This window comes from Podarcis vaucheri (genome assembly GCF_965113315.1).
Source record: "Podarcis vaucheri genome assembly, chromosome: 8".
NCBI classification, from domain to species: domain Eukaryota; kingdom Metazoa; phylum Chordata; class Lepidosauria; order Squamata; family Lacertidae; genus Podarcis; species Podarcis vaucheri.
Genome location: NC_138766.1, coordinates 41,252,252 through 41,270,799, shown reverse-complemented (window position 1 = coordinate 41,270,799; position 18,548 = coordinate 41,252,252). Strand labels below are relative to the sequence as shown.

The following is an 18,548-nucleotide window of genomic DNA, read 5'->3' as shown; positions in this document are numbered from 1 at the left end:
CTCTCGCGCGCACACCCCTCTGAAGCCAGGTGGGCTGAGGGGTCCTTCGTGCTTCTCAACTGACTGGAGAAATGCGCCGCCCGGGGGGGGGACAAGTTTCCTCAGGAGGAGCCCAGCCTTGGCGTCGGAAAAAGAGGAGGCTGGCTAGCTAGCTGGCGTGCCGGGGAATGGGAGCGGCGGACATTTCCCCTGCTCGCCCGCCTCGCCTGGCGTTGTTGGGGAGCTGAGGTGTGAGGCGGGAGCAAGAGGGAGGGAGCGCGCGGGAACCCCTCCCCCTCCCGCGCTGTAGGGGGGAGGGCGCGGCGGCGCGAGCAGCTCCACAGCCTCCGGGTGCCGGCAGAGAAGCAATAGCCGGGGAGGGGGAGAGGAGAGCTGGCGGAAGAGCCAGGGAAGCAGCAGCAGCGGCAGCAGCAGCAGCAGTCCTCTTCCCCTGGCTGCTCCAGGCAACGGCGCGGCAAGAGCTCGCCCGCTCCTCCGCTCCTGGCCGTTCTCGGGCTGCGCGTGGCGCCCCGCAGGAGGGAGGGGGCGGGCTGCGCTGGGCCACGGCGTGCCCGGCACGCGCAAAAGGAGCCGCTCTGCCGCCAGTGCCGCCTGGATGTCAGAGGCTCCTCGCCAGCCGGCGGCCAAAGGCGCTCCGCAGCAGCAGCAGCTGGAGAGAAGAGGAGGCGGCGGCGGCGGCGGCAGCGAGAGAGGAGACGACCCCGCGCCCGGAGCTGGGACGCCGCAGCCGGCTCGCCCCGGCCATGGCCTCCAACTTTAACGACATAGTCAAGCAAGGCTATGTGAAAATCCGCAGCAGGAAGCTCGGGGTGAGTGGCGCCTGGCGCGCGCGCGCGCTTGCTTGCTTTGTTCCCCCCTTTTCGCCCTCGCTCTGGTCTGTCAGCGCCTGGGCGGCGGAGTTGGAGGTGGGGGTCGCCTGGTCGAGGCGGCGCTGCGAGCCAGCAGCCCGCTGTCGTTCCTGCGGCGGTGCTTTGGCAGGCGGCGTGGGGGGCGGGGGCGGGGATGGCTCGGCGGCTCCTCGGCTGCTGGCAGCAGCAGGCGCGCTTGGATGGAGCTGCTGCTGCTGCTGCTGCTGCTGCTCTCGACTATTGTTTGCCTCCCGTGCGTGTTTGCCCGCTTGCTTGCCGAGGTGGAGGCGATCGTCGCGCTCCTGGGCGGTGCGGCCCGATCCCTGCCCGCGTTTACTCGGGAGTAGATCCAGCAGATTCCAGAGGCGCAGGGCTCCCAATTGAGGGCGTTTATAGGGTTGCAGCCTGTTTAGTGGGAAGAAGCCCATCGGGAATAGCTGTCGCTGCCCACAACCGATCTCGTCTGTGTTAGAAACAATACCTGCGCGCATAAGCGGAGAGACAATGGAAACCCATCACCTGTTCAACTCGTTTCCGCCACCTTTATAGGCGGCAAGCCTAACGACTAAGGAGTAAGTCACACTGAGCACAGCGAGACTTGGATCTGAGTCAACATGTGGAGGATTGTGCTGTTAACCACACACCACTCCCCTACCCCTGCTGTGGCGTGGCTGCCTTTCCCGCAAACGGGGAAGAAGGGCATCGTTCCCTTTAAGCACTTTCTCCAAGCCCTGGCTCACCTTCTTTCAGATTCAGCTGAAATCTATAACAGGTTGAAATTGTGGCTGTGTCGAAGCTCCCGGCACTGTGTTAACTTTGTGCCTGTTGTATAGTGTGTGTTGGATGCATTGCGCTGAAAGGTGTGTTCGAAGGCACTCTGTTAGAAGAAAAGCTTTGAAAAGTCTACAGGTTTCAAAATAGCTCCTAGCGGCCTAGAGGTAGGAGGAAAGGTAGACAAAATAGGCAAAAGTAGCTGCTGAGTAGAGTGGCACACAGGTGATGATGGTAGGTAGAAAACATCTTTTGAGTTGTATGCTTGATTTAGTATTGTTGGTGGAGAGTATACAGACTTAGCTAGACTAGGCAAAAGGATAATGGTACATTGAGCAGATGGACAGGAGAGTTGGCTTGGCACAGTGATGGATGCTGCTGTCCCCTGTGATTAGACAACTGACCCATCTCAGAGTTTTTGGAGGCAAGGTTGGCTTCAGCCAAAAGGTTGGAATCACCTGGAAAGGTGTATGAGAAAGTTGAGATAATTATTGGTAGACGTACTTGCCTAACTTTCAACATTCACACATGCTTTAGAAATGTTACTTCTTGCTAGGAGCTGGCAGATACTATGACAGTTCCAAAAAAGTAGTAATGATAACTGTCTGGTTTTGCTCCAAAGTAAGAACCTCTTTAGAAATTTGTTAGGAAGAAAAAGGAGTATTGACCAGCTTGAAGGCAAATGTGGAAACCATGCAATAAACCTCTGATTTAAAGTTTAATTAGACTTCTAGTTTGAGAGCAATACATTGAGATTTGATACGATACCATGGAGAGAACCAGTCCTGAGCCATGCAATTAGGCTATTAGCCTGTGCTAAAAGGAAAACAACAGTACAATTAAAACCAAGGAAATATTGTGATACCTGGAAAGCTGCTTGCTTTGGAAGTCATGTAAACATCTGTCTGACATCTTAGTGGTCACTAAGGCTATCAGTGGAGAGCTGTACTATGAAACACTGCTAGTCATTATAGCTATATGCTGCCACCAGGATCAGTGGTACAGTGCTCTGTTTGTCAATCTTGGGGAACAATAGTGAGACAAGTCTCTTGCCCTCATGTCTTGCAAGCCTAGCAGATTGACCATTGTGGGAAATGGCTGCTGGAGTAGATGGGCCTTGGTCTGATTCAGTGAAGGTCTTCTTATGTACTAACACCCACATGAGATCTCCTTTTTATTTTATCTGTGTTCTTTGCTTCTTCTTCCCTCCTTTTATCTGATGGCGAAGAATGTAACACACTTTAATAAACAAGTCTTGATAAACAATTGGCACCTCCTGCTCACTAAGCTTACTGGTTCTGATATATATATATTTTAAAAAATATATTTTTATTGAAGGTTTTCTTGGTTTACAAAAGTATGTACAATCTTTCTCTTTTCTCTCTCTCCAAGTAACATTTTTTACAGATCAGTTTCATTTGTTGAGACATTTGGAAGAAAAAGGGGAAAGAGGTGGAGGGGGGGAGGTGAATGGGGGTGGGGTCAGGTGGCGATGTTTCTATTTTACTTAATATATGTGGGGTTTTGTTTCAGTGTCGCTTGTGCAGGTTCTCTGCTATTCACTTGTGTTCCTTTGGTGGTGTGAGAGGTTGGGGTTGGCCTAGGGTGTGGTTCTTTGTGATTGGCTGTGGTGGTCTTTGTTTTCATGTGTGAGTGGGGTGGGTGGGTGTTTTGGATCAGGTTAGCCATATTGATTTGTATGCTGTTGGTGGATTTTTATAAGTCTTGCTGGGCTGTGTATGTGATAAAGGGGAGCCATACCGGGGTGAAGGCGGCGTCTTCTGTTTGTCCCCGTATCAGTTTCAGTTTATTGGTTAATTTTTCTAGTATGGCTGTTTCCCATACTATTTGGTACCATTGGTCCATGCTTACTCCTGATAGGTCTCTCCAGTGTCTGGTTATGGTGTTTCTGGCTGCTGAAAATAGGTGGGTTATGAGTTCTTTGTGGTGTAAATGGGCATTATTGTCTTGGAAGATGTTTAGTGGGGCCAATTCTGGGGTGATTTCTAATACTTGCTTAGTTATTTTACACATTTCTCGTATGGCTGTTGTCCAGAATAGTTGGATTTTGGGGCACTCCCACCACATGCGGAGGTATGTGCCTGTGGAGATGCACCCTCTCCAGCATACTGGTTTTGATTTTGAAGGTGGTTTATGAAGGTCAAAGGCAATTAATCTTGAAAGGAAAAGTTCACTTTTGCATCCAACTCTTTTTCTTAGTCTTTTGCTGAATGACTACCATTTGAGTTGGCTTGGCTGTTTTATGATGACATCCTTTTCTGTTAGCTTTGTACTGGAAGGAATGTGTTTTTGGGACACTATTGTAGATAGGCTCTCTCCACAGGTGTCCTTCCAACACATACACAAAATCTGAATGAGACTTTTCCAATTAAAACCCTGTAAAACATGTAGAATTGTAGCTTTCAAATACAAATGGCATCACCAATCAGCCCAGTTATAATATATAAGGTTATAATGTATATACCAACTCATGGCTACATGGTATTCACAGATGTTCCTAATAAATAAGTTCCTTGCTACATTCCACACTCTTCCTACACTAAAGATTCCCATGCTACTGTTTCTTCTGTTCTTACACATCCAGTTTCCGCTACAGGTAAACTCCATGGTGTTACTGTAAGCCTCTTAATTTATTTGTCTTCTGGAAACATAACTGCACAGACTTGCGTGTAGCAAATTCAGCTTCTGTTCGCCAAATGAGGAACATGTGAATAGGAAATGCAGTCACTATTTCTTCTGAGGTACAAGTACTCCTATACAGAAAGGGAAATGCAAGTCACAACTGCTGCTTAATACGTTTAGGGTACCACTATGTGTTGTCTGCTGTACTGTCATGGAAGTGAAATGGTCCACATTTGTAGGTGGGTTTTGTTCAGTACCATGTGAGGTACAATCATGTTGTTGAGAGTTATTTGATAGTAGGAATTTTATACCCCTTATACAAAGGGCTTGTACTGGTCCCAAACTGAACCTGTCCCAGGTGAGAGGTGGGAGGGAAGTATTTTGTGGTGCATTGGCCTATTAGTGCTGCACAGTCTGTTCTTATATGTTTGGCAGTGATCCGTTGCAGGAAGGATATACATGTTTAGTGAGTGCATGTGGGTTGAAATATTCTTTCGGTTTGGTGTTTGTGTCAATTCTGCATAGTAATTTTGTCTGATCTTAGTTGTATAGATATGGTTATGACTATGAATGTGGTTATTGTGTATTTATGTATTTGCATTTTACTCAATTTAAATGGTGATTGTGGTACGTTTATGTACTTCAATTTTTATGTACTTCAATTTGATTTTCCTTCTGGTAAATGGCATTGAGATTTGAGGACAGTATGCAATAGATAAATGGACTTAATACTTAAATAAATAATATAATGTTGATAATGTATAGTAGTGTTTCATCTGCCACTGTGGATGTGTCCTAGAGCATTGGGACAGCGTCTGTCAGCAATGCTAATCATGTGGGTCAAATGACCATTGGATGTGCCATCAATGCTGAACATCCAACCAGCCTTTGCTATATTAAATACGCACCAAGAAGGGTTTTACAGTATTAAGAATATACTGTTTGGAAACAGTTGCCCTAGGAGCAAAGAACCTTACTGGGGTGAAAGTAACATTTAATGATATATTCATTAGTTAATCTGGTTATTTTTGTGTTATCAGCTGTGATCAAGAATGTTTTTCTTTCTCCACCTATGACTGTGGACCTTTTTGTCAATTCCTCTGGCTATCAGGAACTTTCAATCAGGGGTAATATGTTGTGGGTATCAGATGATATCAGAAAACTTAAGTTGGTGTGTGGTTGTGGGTGATACTCATTCTTCTCTGCATCAATATTAAGCATTACGTTCAGTTGTTGACTTTTAGCAACTGGCTTTCTGGTATCTTCCAAATGTCCATTATTACAATACAGACCAGCATTATTCGGGCTTTCAGACTTCAAGGTTCTTCCATCCCTACTCCAGGGCAGGAATTGGCACAGTGCAAATGCATATGTTGAAAATGTTAGTTCCTTTTTAATAATTCTATATTTTGGGGGTACTGATTTTGGATCAATCAGAAGATTCAATTTACAACCTGGTTCCAGTGTGCCCAGCAAAGAAGCAATTTCTTTTATATAACCACTTTTAATATTTCCCTGCTCTACATGAGGAGAACATATAACAGACAGCAAACTGCATGCTTAAGCTGAAACTGTTATCTCGAGGGACTGTGTCTTATATATTTATATGAATGTGTTCCCCTTCGAAAGAGATAAGAGAGAGGCCATGTGAAATTTAAAATTCTACAAGTGGCTAGAAGCTTATCACAGTGCTAATATATATTATCTTTGCCCTGGAAGCTGTGCTTTTCTTTGCAGAAAGGGTGTTCAAGGCTAAGGGAAGAATAATCATAAATTGACCTTTGGAACATTTCGCTATCTTGACAGGGCTGTTAATTCTGAGAGAACACAGTGGGGTTGTTGGAATCCCAATTACAGACTATTGCGGTACAGCTGACATGAATGTGTGTGTTTTTAAGCAGCTTAAATCAAGGCAGAAAGGTTCCCTCATGCTCTTTGGCTGGATAGACACCACCCCCAAAATAATGTTTTAAACTGAATGGCAGTGTCAAACAATGTCTTGGGAAGTAATCACTAAATCTCAGCAGGCCTTAGAAGGTTAGTATTATTGCTGCTTGATGCCAGGGCAGGATGACATTAGTTCAGTAGAACAATGGAACACAGAAAACCTTATTGGGAAGCAAGAATTTTTCATACTTCATAAAATAAGGGAAATAAATCTGATAATGCTTTATATTGAAACTAGATATGACATTGGCACAGAGGAAATATTTGGGGTATGCTCAATATTTCTTTACTCATCATGATACTACCTTTTTCGTGTGATGGAAAATAGTGATGTATTAGGACTTGTAAAGCTTTTGAAAGAGTACAGAGATTTCTGTTTCAACTTGGAATTCTGAGATCCCATTCTCTATATGTAGGTGTGTGTGTGTGTGTGTGTGTGCGCGCGCGCGCGCGTGTGCGTGCATGCAGACACAAACACACAAACTGTGAAGGAGGCCATAACCAAAAGCTCAAAGGCCAAACCCCAAAGTCTTTTGTTAACAGGTGGTAATGATGCCAATCAGTGGGCCAGTCAGAGAAATCTGTATCTTTGGTGCTTAAGCCCATACAATCAACAATAAAAGTAATGGTTCTGTATAAAGTATATTTTGTACACAATGCTTGAACTACCTTGGAATGTATTTTATACCATTTATGTTAATGGGTGTAGAAGAGAAATTGGTAAAGAGGCATTGTAATGTGAATGAACGTTTTTGCCAGTGGCGGTTGAATGAAGGGCTAATTTGTAATGTCTGAAAGCAACAACATGTTTGAACTGGAACAAGTTAAAGCTATGCAATGACTCTCAGGGTCCATCAAGGCATAATTCTTATTTGTTTATTTTGGGGGGGCAGTCTGGATACCTTTCACCTAGATAACACTTCTATTGAGGAGATATTATGTCTTCCCCAGTACAGTTTCCAAACAGCTGCCATAACATTGTTATTATTATTATTTGTGTTTATATATCACTCTGTACCCGGAGGTCTCCGGGAAGTTCACAGAAGAAAATCAAAATATAAAACTACAAACTATATAATCAAAACAAAAACAACAACCAAATACCCCCCCCAAAAAAACCCCCACATATTAAAAGGGAATAGAACACTGGAAAAATTATATTCCTCTCTCCACCATCCAGTGTGATTATTATGTGAATGTAACTGTTTTTCTTTTAAAGGAAGCAGCACTAGGCAATTCTGAAGATCTAATAGATGGCCAGTAATAACCGGCAATCAGTGCTGTGAAAAATGATGAGAGGAAGGGAAAGCTTAAATATGGTTCTCACTCTTCACCTGATATATGTGTTTGCAGGATTTACCCTGCCATAGAGCACCATGATGGAAGGGTGAATGAAGGCAGGAACTGGTGTCAAGTTCAGCAAGACTTTTTTTAGTGTCAGTCCTAACAGAGTAGAACAATTGGACACTTCAGACTCCAAAATGTCTTGGACCAGCACAGTGTGAGCGTGAATGTGTTAGAAAATGGAATTGTTGGGAATAACGAGCTGATTCAGTCTCCCCAGGTGCTGGGAAGGCCATTAATTCAGGAGGGCCGAAGACATCCCTCTGAAACCTGAGTCTTAGGACCCAAGATCAGCACTGTGTGCAACTGTAGACAGAGAAGTATGTTTGGCAGTAAATGTTTCAGAATGCATTGGGAAGTCATGTCATTATACACCATATGGAAACTTGGTGTTTATTTGCCTTGATAATTTAAGAGGGCCATTTGGTGGTAGAGGACATACTTTGATGGGTAAGTTGTGTGCCAGGTTCAATCACCAGCATTCATGGCTACTGGGAAAGGTTCCTCCCTTGAACCTTGGAGAGCCAGTGCTGTCAGTAGAGACAACACCGAATTAAATGGACTTTGTATAAGGCAGTTTCCTATATTTCCATAACACATTTCAAATGCTGAAGAATACAGAACTTCATTCAGATGATTTTAGGAATGGCTTATCTATAAAAACAATCCTCAAATCTACACATTTCTACCTCTAATACCATGCATTTGTTCAGACAACATTTTTTGTGTGAAGCAGATATGAGGAAAGTAGTCCCACAAAGGCTCATGCAAGTTTTAATATAAATCTCATAGAAAACATAGCTGCTTTTGCTCTCTTTCAGGCAGGTGGCCAATCCATTATAGAAATTCTTTCAGTGTTTTTGTTATATTCCATCTTTCTTTATGGTTGAGTAAACCTTGGCTGGGAATCAAATTAAAGGTCTTCTGATCTAATGCAACCCATGGACTGACTGTTAAATGATCACTTGGGTGAAAGTGTTCTAGTACTGAAGGAATAATATTGTTAACTTTCTGAAAAGCAAGTTAGGGGGGAACCACTGAAAGCTAATAGAAGTCTTAATATACTTCCTCTTTTTGTTCTAATTTATATATCTCACTTCTGGAGAAAATGGGATAATTCTATCTTTTGGATATAAGACAAGATGGTAGGTATTCCTTGGTTTACAGCTTGTTGAATTCTTTACTCCATGTTTGGATGCAAGTGATTCTTCCTGTGGTGGAAGAGGTAACTTTTGCCATTTCCCCCTGCAGCCCCTTGCACCCTCTGAAAATTTAGTCTGCAGTTCTGTAAGACCGTCAGAAAGGTTGCAGAGAAAAACAGCAAAAAATGCTTCTTCCTGCCTTCAGCCATTGGGATCCTCTGCTTCAAGGGTACTATTGATCTGTGGTGTGTCTGAAAAAAAGACAGTTAAAATTCATACATCATATAGCGTAGTGCATTGTAATTGCTACAACAGTCAGAAAAAAATATTAAGTGTTCTATCAAGGCCTTCAGCAATTTTCAAGTGATTCCTGGGGTGACATTTGAGGACCTCTGTTCTCCAGGATTAAAAGCCTTCTACTCAAAGTAGATGTTCACACTCAAACCCAACTCTGCATTTAAGACAGAAAGTATTACATTAATTTCAAGGTACCACTTCAAATGTTCATTTCTCCTACCATCAGTTCTACCAACATGCAGGACTAAAGCAGGAATGACAGAGGATTTTTAATACTACACTCTATGAAAATAGGTTTATCCTGCAACAGGGAGAAGGAAAGTTAAAGAACAACTTGATACTATTTGTCAACAATTCAGAGCAGTTATACGATGAACAATTGTTATAAATACAAACTGAAATGGATGCAAACTGAAGGGAGCCTGGTGGGAGCCTGCTTCACATTGGGTACAGTGGTACCTCCGTTTGCAGATGGGATCCGTTCCAGAGGTCCGGTCGGATCCTGAGGTTTCTGCAACCTGAGGACTGCTTCTGCGCATACACAGAAGCAGTGAAACCCGGTAAAATACTTCTGGGTTTGCCACATGCACATCCTGAAGTTTACATAACCAGAGGATTACGTAAATGGAGGTACAACTGTATTGCAAACCAGCTCACATGTCTATCTGCCTTAGGGACATACAAGAGTATATTCTGAAATATTAGCCTTTGTTGGTAGACGCCCTGTTCCAAAGAGTTACGTGCACTCAGATGCCTTATGCATGTGTGAAAGTCCATGCTAGTTATGATAGCAATGGCTGCTTGCATAGGTTTGTTTTCTTTAGGTAGATTTTTTTCATGGAAGTGAATGGGGAAGATTATCTGGACAAGGAAGTCCCTTTTATGCACTTAGCATCAAGTGTTTTGTTTTAATGTTTTTGGGAGCCAACATATGAAGGGAAAGCCAGAAGGGTGGTCTATAAATATTGAAAGAAATATCTGAAGCAGATTTCTGGATCAAGTTGCGTTCATAGCATACCCTTCAACATTTCTCCAATGGAAATAGGGATGTCCCATTCTATAATGATAATTTTATTATTTATACCCCACACATCTTATTGGGTTGCTCCAGGCACTCTGGGCTGCTTCCAACATATATAAAAACATAATAAAACATTAAACATTAAAACAACTTCCCTATACAGGATTGCCTTCAAATGGCTCTGGATAACTCCATACTTGCCAACATTTCTCCAATGAAAATAGGGACATCCTAAGGAAAAGTGGGACATTCTGGGATCAAATCAGAAAACAGGACAGCTTCTCTAAATCAGGGACGTCCCTGAAAAATAGGGACACTTGGAGGGTTTGTCATGGGAATCTCAGAAAGATTTAAGAGTATATGTGTTTTACGTTTAATTAATCCTACGGCGGTTGGTGGGGATCTGTTCGTTTTGTCTTCTCTCTCTCATTTTTCCAATCTTAAATTCATTTCTCCACATTTCTACATAAGTATGTGTTTTTAAAAAAGTCCTCAAGAAAACCCAGCAGGATTTTAGTGCAGATTTCTCCTAGCAATCGTTTGTTTGTATGCAGTTTTGCTCAGTTCAGTATACTCAGTTTTGCATAGCAATTTCCCCTAACATACAAAAATGCAGTTTCATATCTTCATCAAAAATGCAGTTTCATATCTTCATGCATTTGTAAGAACACTGTACCCCAATATATGTATTTTTGTACACATTGCTTGGCTGGAGAATGGCACTTGAAAATTAGGGATTTTGAAGAATGCCTGTATTTCAGTAAGAGTGAACTAGGGTGGTGCACCTTTAAATGTGAACTGAATCTAATTTCTCCCCCACCCCCTACTGCTGCATAAATTTACTGAATTGTAAGCTTTGCTTTCAGATTTAAAATTCATGTATCACATTTTTATCAGCTAAAAATTCCTTTGCTGGGATTGAATTCCTTGGATTGTTGTACACGAAGCTCTAAAGATTCAGGGCATTATTGAAGCTATTGTTCTCTAGAAGAACACAAAAATTTCAAGCTGTTAGTTAAAAGTAGTCAGAAATATTGGATTATTTACTTCTGTATGCCAGCTGCCTCACAACTTTTCTTTTTAATGGCATGCTGAGTGAAAGTGTTATCCCTAGAGGCAAATGTCACTGAGTGTTGAGTAAGTCCTCCTTCTGCTTTCATTTATGGAGAATTATTAAAATGAATACAACAATCCTGTAGGCTAGTAAAAGGCAGTGATTGGTCAGTAAATTAGATTATACTAAGGGCCACCCCACTCCTTTGTATCTCTTACTACTGACATCTCTCATTTTTTCATCATGATGACAGCAGTGCCCCCTCCTTCAGTTTTTGCTGCTTTAGTGTAGCAGCTGCACCTAGTGAGGTGCTTCACCTCTGTCTTCTCCCTCTCTGCCTCACTATAGGCTAGACCTTGAGAGTCTTCCCTCAGAGAGAGGCATTCTGGGTGGGATGGTCATGAAAGTGCCTTTGGCATTGCGGCAGTGACAAATGATGCTTAACGTTAGGGGGAAAGTTTTAAAGTTACAATTTGACGGCTGGTTGTGGAATAGCAGGCACCATGTGAAGGAGTCTCATTTTGCCAAAGAAAAGGTTGTCCCTAGTTTTACCATAGACTAATACACCATATGCAGTGTAATTACATTCCAAGGCATTTGTCAGTAAATCATAGCCTATTCTTTTGAAATCTGAGTGCTGTTATTTTTCTTGCTGGTTTTGGTTTTTTTTAATGCTGACTGAGGCGTATTTACATGTGCTCCTAGCAGTATTGGAGCAGACTCTCTATGGTTATAATCATATGTTTAAAGCAGCTTGTTGGTGAATAAATTTATTTTCCTCCTGGCAGAGTTCCGATTATGTGAGGAGGAGAAGCCTGATTGACCCTGTCCATGTGGTCATGGTATTTACATCCATGCCCCTGGAGCATATGTGGAAGTGACTTCCAGGCTGCTGTCTGTTAGTGTAAAGAGTTCTTGATTGACGGGAGTGAAAATCAGATGCAGCACAATCTCCGGTCTTTAACTTATGTCATGCTGGATGTTTCAGCAACTATTATGAAAGGAGCAATATCTGGAGGATAATCCATCTATGGTTTTGTGTGCTTGGATTACGTGATTAACTGGGGAGTTTCCTTAACCACAGTTTTGTATGGTTGATCTGGGTGTGATTGTTTTATTTATTTATTCCTTAAATATGCACACAATACTAGAGTAAAAATGGCAAACACTTGAGTAAAAGCTGGTTGTCAAAGACTTTCAGGTTTAGAAAGTCTTTTTGAATAATGCAGTTTTTAGAGATGTCTGAAAGCAAGCAGGGATGACTCCTACCAACTCCTCCATTGACAAGGAGTGCCACAAGACAGGGCCTTGTTCCTAGTAAAGGCCTGCCAAATCTCTGGGATTTTGAGATCTTGCAGGGTGGTTTTCTGTTGCTGTAAATCTGTGCAGAAAAACACAGTCTCATGAATGTTCAAAAAGCAAAGCTGACTTGCAATTATGATTAGAGGCTGCTTGCAGCAATTTGAGTTTCTTTGGTGCTTGGATTCCTGGATGGGTTTTTAGAGTACACATACCTCTAGGGTTATCTAAATGTTCAGTCAAATTAGCAGTCATGGGGCAAGCACCTAATAATGTGCAATCCATGGACTGACATCATGCCTTGCTGTTCAAACCTGTGGCTAAACATGCAGGTGCCTGCTCAGATGGTAAAAGGTGTGTTTGGGCAGAGATTGAAATAGATACTGACATAGGTGTCTCTGAGTGGAGTTTACAGCCCTGCAAAATTGTCTGCTCTTTGTTACTGCTGCTTGCATTGCTATGTAGCTGAATGTGGTGTTGCCCATTACCATGAAACCTAGAGGACTGATAGTCTGTGTTCTTAGACTTTTAGCAACATTGTTTTAAGTACAATGAGCCATAGATTGCAAATCATTTGGCTTCTGGGTCTTGCAACTTCCTTTCCTTAATTTATTTTGCAAAGAGGTTTTATGGAGTTTCCACTTTGTGTTACTCGCAATGTTGCTGTTTCGCCATGTGCAGAATGTGGATGAAACTCATTCTGGCAGACCCTACAAGACAGCCAGTTGATGTAACTGGTTGGATAGGTTTGTGCTAAGCAGAAGCAGTTGCATGGATTGAATAAAGGATAAAGGTAAAATTCCACAAGAAGGTAATTTCCAGAGGGGTTGTTGTTGTTGTTTAGTCGTTTAGTCGTGTCCGACTCTTCGTGACCCCATGGACCAGAGCACGCCAGGCACTTCTGTCCTCCACTGCCTCCCGCAGTTTGATCAAACTCATGCTAGTAGCTTCAAGAACACCATCCAACCATCTCATTCTCTGTCGTCCCCTTCTCCTTGTGCCCTCCATCTTTCCCAACATCAGGGTCTTTTCCAGGGAGTCCTCTCTTCTCATGAGGTGGCCAAAGTATTGGAGCCTCAGCTTCACGATCTGTCCTTCCAGTGAGCACTCAGGGCTGATTTCCTTAAGAATGGATACATTTGATCTTCTTGCAGTCCATGGGACTCTCAAGAGTCTCCTCCAGCACCATAATTCAAAAGCATCAATTCTTCGGCGATCAGCCTTCTTTATGGTCCAGCTCTCACTTCCATACATCACTACTGGGAAAACCATGGCTTTTACTATACGGACCTTTGTTGGCAAGGTGATGTCTCTGCTTTTTAAGATGTTGTCTAGGTTTGCCATCACCTTTCTCCCAAGGAGCAGGCGTCTTTTAATTTCGTCATGTTCATTTCTTGCAACAATAAAACAAAAAGTCTTAAAGTATCTTTTAAAAAATCCTTAAGTTTATTATAGCCTATTATAATCTTTCATAGACTACAGTACACTTCATCGGATACAGGAATTGCTATCCTGAGTACGGTACATAGTGACGTCCACCACCAAGAGAAAACCAAGGATCAAGCCACATAGTGATTTGTAGATATGGGGCTTTGGAACAAATGAGAAAGTAAGGCAAGGCCAGGACCTTGGATTAGGACCAAGTTGCTGGTTACAGATTGCATTCACTGATCCTAGAGCTGAGGCAGAAAATGCAAGCTCTCTCAGTAATTATCTTGGAGCAACTGGCAGAGCTTTGTCTATGAGTTAGGCAGTCAAAATGTAAGCCCCTCCTTCTGTTCCGTAAAAGGGTTACTACCTTTATCTGCATCCACTGGCTTTTTCTACTGAGTGGCGTTTGAAGATGTGGGGAGCGCTCTGAGAAAAGCATATTAGGAGGCATCCAAGGAGTCTGTGGTCAAGTCACTAAAGCCTGAGAATTGCCTCTTTTTTGGCTTTGCATGGGGCTCCAGCGATTATTGACTACCATGTGTGTGTTTGCACACAAACACTGTCATTTTATAAAAAGCAAACAGTGATGCAATCTGAGCATTTGCTGTCAAAAGAAGGGCATGGGGAAAGCTGCTCGTGTGCAAGTTGGAAGTAGCTGAAGATTTATATGGTGCCAAGCAGTCAGAATATCTTTTAACATTGTCTGTACAATGGCGCATCAACTGACTGCTGAGCACCCATTGCAGGAGCCATGCCTAGGGCAAATGTTCTGTCTGTCTTGGTGGATGAGTGAGTCCTGATCTCTTTATTGCTACAGATGTGTAGTCAAATGAGTTGCAGTGTCTATGCATAAAAGCTTGTAGTGTCATGCCTTTGGAGCTGCCCGTCAGCCACATGAAACTTCTTGCATATCAAAAGTATTCCAGCGATGTCACATTATGACAATCTTACTGTTCCAACATCTGTTCTTTTGTTATCTGTAAGCAAGAAAATAATTTAACCAGTGTTAAATAGATGTCCCTTTCAATATGTCAACATTAATTATGCTTGCATGTTTTATTCAAAATTGCAGCTTTTGTTAGCATAGTTTGCCTGCCTTCTAGGCATTATTCTAGAATTATAGCTAGAAATAAAGTTGTGTGTGTGGGTATCTCAAATAACATTAACTTATTGGTCTGTTTGTTATGGCAAAATGCAAGGAGATTTGTAAAGAATACTGTGGATATTTAGATTCTAGATTCGTAACTCTATTGTAAAGATACAACACTAGATGGTGCTGTAGAGCAAAAAACTTTATGTGATTTTACAAAGGGGTTTCTTTTCTTATCTTATAACAATCTATTTTATAGCATTTTCCCCGTGTGTAGATTCAGCCCAAGACAGGAAAAAGAGCCATTGTATCATCCCAATCTGATAAATTACTTGGCATTTTTAACTGCCATGTGGAAACTTGTTATTTGTGTGGTTTCTAGCAAGGCTAGATTCAGTCCTAGCACATAGCGACAACTCTGTCTATATTTAGAATCTTAAATGTAACCATACTAGTTACAGCTGCCTTGAAAGACTATTAGGGTTCTGTCCAACTAAGACTTAGATGCACTGAAATCAATAGACTTACTGTAAGTTAGTCAAGTTGATTGATTTCAGCCAGTTTACTTGGTTTATGACTTAGTTGGATTTATCCTGTAGGATACTGTAAAGGGGGTAATACTTGGCCAGTATGCTTGTGCAGCACTTGTGCTGATAGTGACTGCATCACCGACACTTAGTTTTGCATGTTTTTCTCCCAATCCTATGCACCCTTGACAAAAGGATATAGATAAGCCAAGGTGCAGCCTCCATGCCTGGAAGGCTATAACAGTTGAATTACAGGGCAGGTGCTATTCAACTGACATGAACCATCAGGTTAATGTTTGAGTGAAGAAATAATTTCTGAAGCAGGTCATATTCCAATGCAGCTGTAGATGAAACAATGATTGAATTCGTTCTACATGGATTTTTGTGTGAAAAAGAAGTCAAGCTAATTAATCAGTCCACATTTAAAACTAAGGTGTGGGGATAATCAGAACTCTCCCCAGGCCACACTCCTCACCAGCCCTGCTCCATACCCTCCTTAAGTATTTCCCCAGGACTGTAATGTATCATTGAACTTTTGATCATGCTTCTCACTTGCCTGGGTGGACGATAGTGTGGTTGTGTAGCAACTAGAGTACTGCACATTGGTTGTTCTAACTATTTATGCATTTGTCCTCTACCCAGACACAGAAATGCTGCCCTTGGGTTGAAAGGGGTTCCTTAACACTGCCCTGGACTGTGATTAAATAGTACTGATCCTAGTAGAGAACTCTGTTGTTTGTGTTCTTTTATTATAAGACTTTCTATCTCCACCTCCCAACCACCTTTGTTAAGAAAGGTGAGAGAAAGTTGGGAAGCAAAGATGAATCAATATCGTATAATATTTTAATATATTCTGACCCTAATTAGTAACTATTTCTTCTGGCTGAAGGTAATTATTTGAACAGTTCTCCATGGTGTAATACAACTCTTTGGGACTTCATTGTCTAATCAAAAGAAAATCAATGGAAGCTTAAGTTAAATGAATGTAGTCAATTAATAGTGAGTCTTCACTATTGATGAAATGTTTTTCAACTTAAATTGTTTTAAAACAATAAAAGCACCTCTGATTTTCAATAAGAAAAGTCTGACTTTGAACTTTTCAACTGCTACTCTGTTGGAAAGCTCTGTTGAAAGATTTTACACATGGAGATGCTCAATGGCTTATTTGCACTCTAGAAACATTGCTTTTCATTGAAGGCATGTCATGTGTTTACCTAATTTGATCATCAAATTACTAATGTCTCAGAACTGCAAAATGCAGTGCTTAGAAAATATTTCTGACTGAAATAGTTGAAAAGCCACAAGAGAGGCAGTATTTTTCTTTGAGGGTTTTACATTATACTGTTGTTTTTGTTACCTTTTCAGGTTACTCTGTGTTTAGAAGGAATCAGAAAAAATAAGGATCTATAGAGCAGGGGGTGTTTTCAGACAGAACCAGTTTCACATGTGGTTATTCATATACCTGTTCTGTCCCATTTAAACATATACTTATTATGCCAGAGTTGTCACAGAAACACAGACAGCAAACCACAATCTGCAACCAAGGTTGGACTTTGAATTGTGAATCTTTGCTTGTGTGGTTTTCATGGCATCCAAACTTGGTGTTCTGGCTTAATCCTACGTTGTTGCATCATTCTACCTCTGTCACCCACCAGGCTAGATTGGAGGGAAGAGTAGTTACATGATGAAACTGTGAAACTAAGACATTCCCTGTTGCTTCTCAGACCTCTGCATCCTTCCCTCTGCTTGATAATAGGCTCCTTTTTCCTTTACCTCCTTGCTGACATGCTTTCCACTATGACTGCCTATTTCTGCAGGAACCTTGTGAAATCATTTTTTATACCTCTTTCGAGGCATACTTGGGTTGTTGTCAGTCCTAATCAGACTCTACCAACAAATGCACAAAATGGTTCAAAAAATGGGACCCAGCCACTCACTTTCTACACCCTTTCCTGAAAAACCTAAGTTTTGCTTAAAACCATTGTTCTGCTTATTGTCAACAAAAATGTTAGTGCTGGAAAAGTTTTTTTCACTGGAAAAAAGTGGCCACAACAGGAAGGATTTTTGTTTGGAAGAATTGGAAGGAAATGGTAAACAAAGAGAACGTTTAGGATTGTGAGTGAGATGTCCAGGGTTTGCTGAAAGTAGATGAAGGTCTTGAAGGGGTGAGTGTCTTCATGTTCTCTCCCCCCCCCCTTTTTATTTTTATTTTTTGCTGCTGGCTTATGGCAAGAGAGCCAGAAATGTGATGACGCTTCGATAATTTTTGTCTGTTGCAAAGCACTTTGGTATAGCAGACAGAGATTTGAAGAGGAGGCAGGAGAACAACAAGCCAGCACTAGTATTAAAAAACAACAACCACAAGATGGGTTTTGTTTGATCATCTGCAAATGGAATGTTATCTTCGTCAACAAACCATGGTTAAAGCCAAGTATGCGTAGCTTAGGTCCAGAAGCAGCCTTTGCCACTGAGTGGCAGCACCTCTGAGAAAACAAACCTAGTTGCTGATTCAAATGCAAAATCCTGCATTCATTGTTGTGTGCTTTAATTTTCTGGACTTAATAACCTGACAATTGATGCAAGCTTCAGGGCAGACAACGGAAACTCACTTATTTTGAATTCTATATTTAGTGGAGTTTTATTCAAACTCACAATTGCTGTAGAATGCGGTACTTCCATGCTTCCATGTGCATATTAATATTTATGGCTCCAGTTAACATTTTAAAAAGCTGAAATACAACAAAACATCAGGGTAGCAAACCTGAGCTGGTTCTTGCCTCCCCCATGCATGTTATACAAAAGCAGAAATTTACAAAGTGGTTTAAAGGAGCCTGAATTACTTCATTTCTACTGAAATAAAAATAGTCAGATGTGTTTGAACATTTAATTACTATTGAGAAAAGGGGGAAATCTGAAGTGCGGAATAATTGTAGATCCCATGCTTTTACAGACTTCTGTAATCTAACAAGCTTCAGTGGGGAAGCAGGAGGAGGGTGTATTTTTCTGTTGCCAGGATACAGAGATCCAAATATAAGCAGATGTGCCATTGCACTATCATAGGAAACCGCCTCTAGACAAAAATGGTACAGTAAAGAGCTGTTAATTCTCTGTTAACTCTTCTCTTGATTTAAGCA

The 18,548-nt window shown here is 41.8% G+C and overlaps 1 protein-coding gene across 1 annotated transcript in view; it reads left to right on the top strand.

Moving 5' to 3' along the window:
• Positions 1-469: 469 nt before the first annotated feature.
• DOK6 (docking protein 6) overlaps positions 470-18,548 on the top strand; it is a 174,002-nt gene continuing 155,923 nt past the window's right edge. The window contains exon 1 of the mRNA XM_082235277.1: positions 470-809. Within this exon, the coding sequence (XP_082091403.1) occupies positions 744-809 (66 nt within the window). The 5' untranslated portion in view covers positions 470-743. The remainder of the gene's footprint in view (positions 810-18,548) is intronic.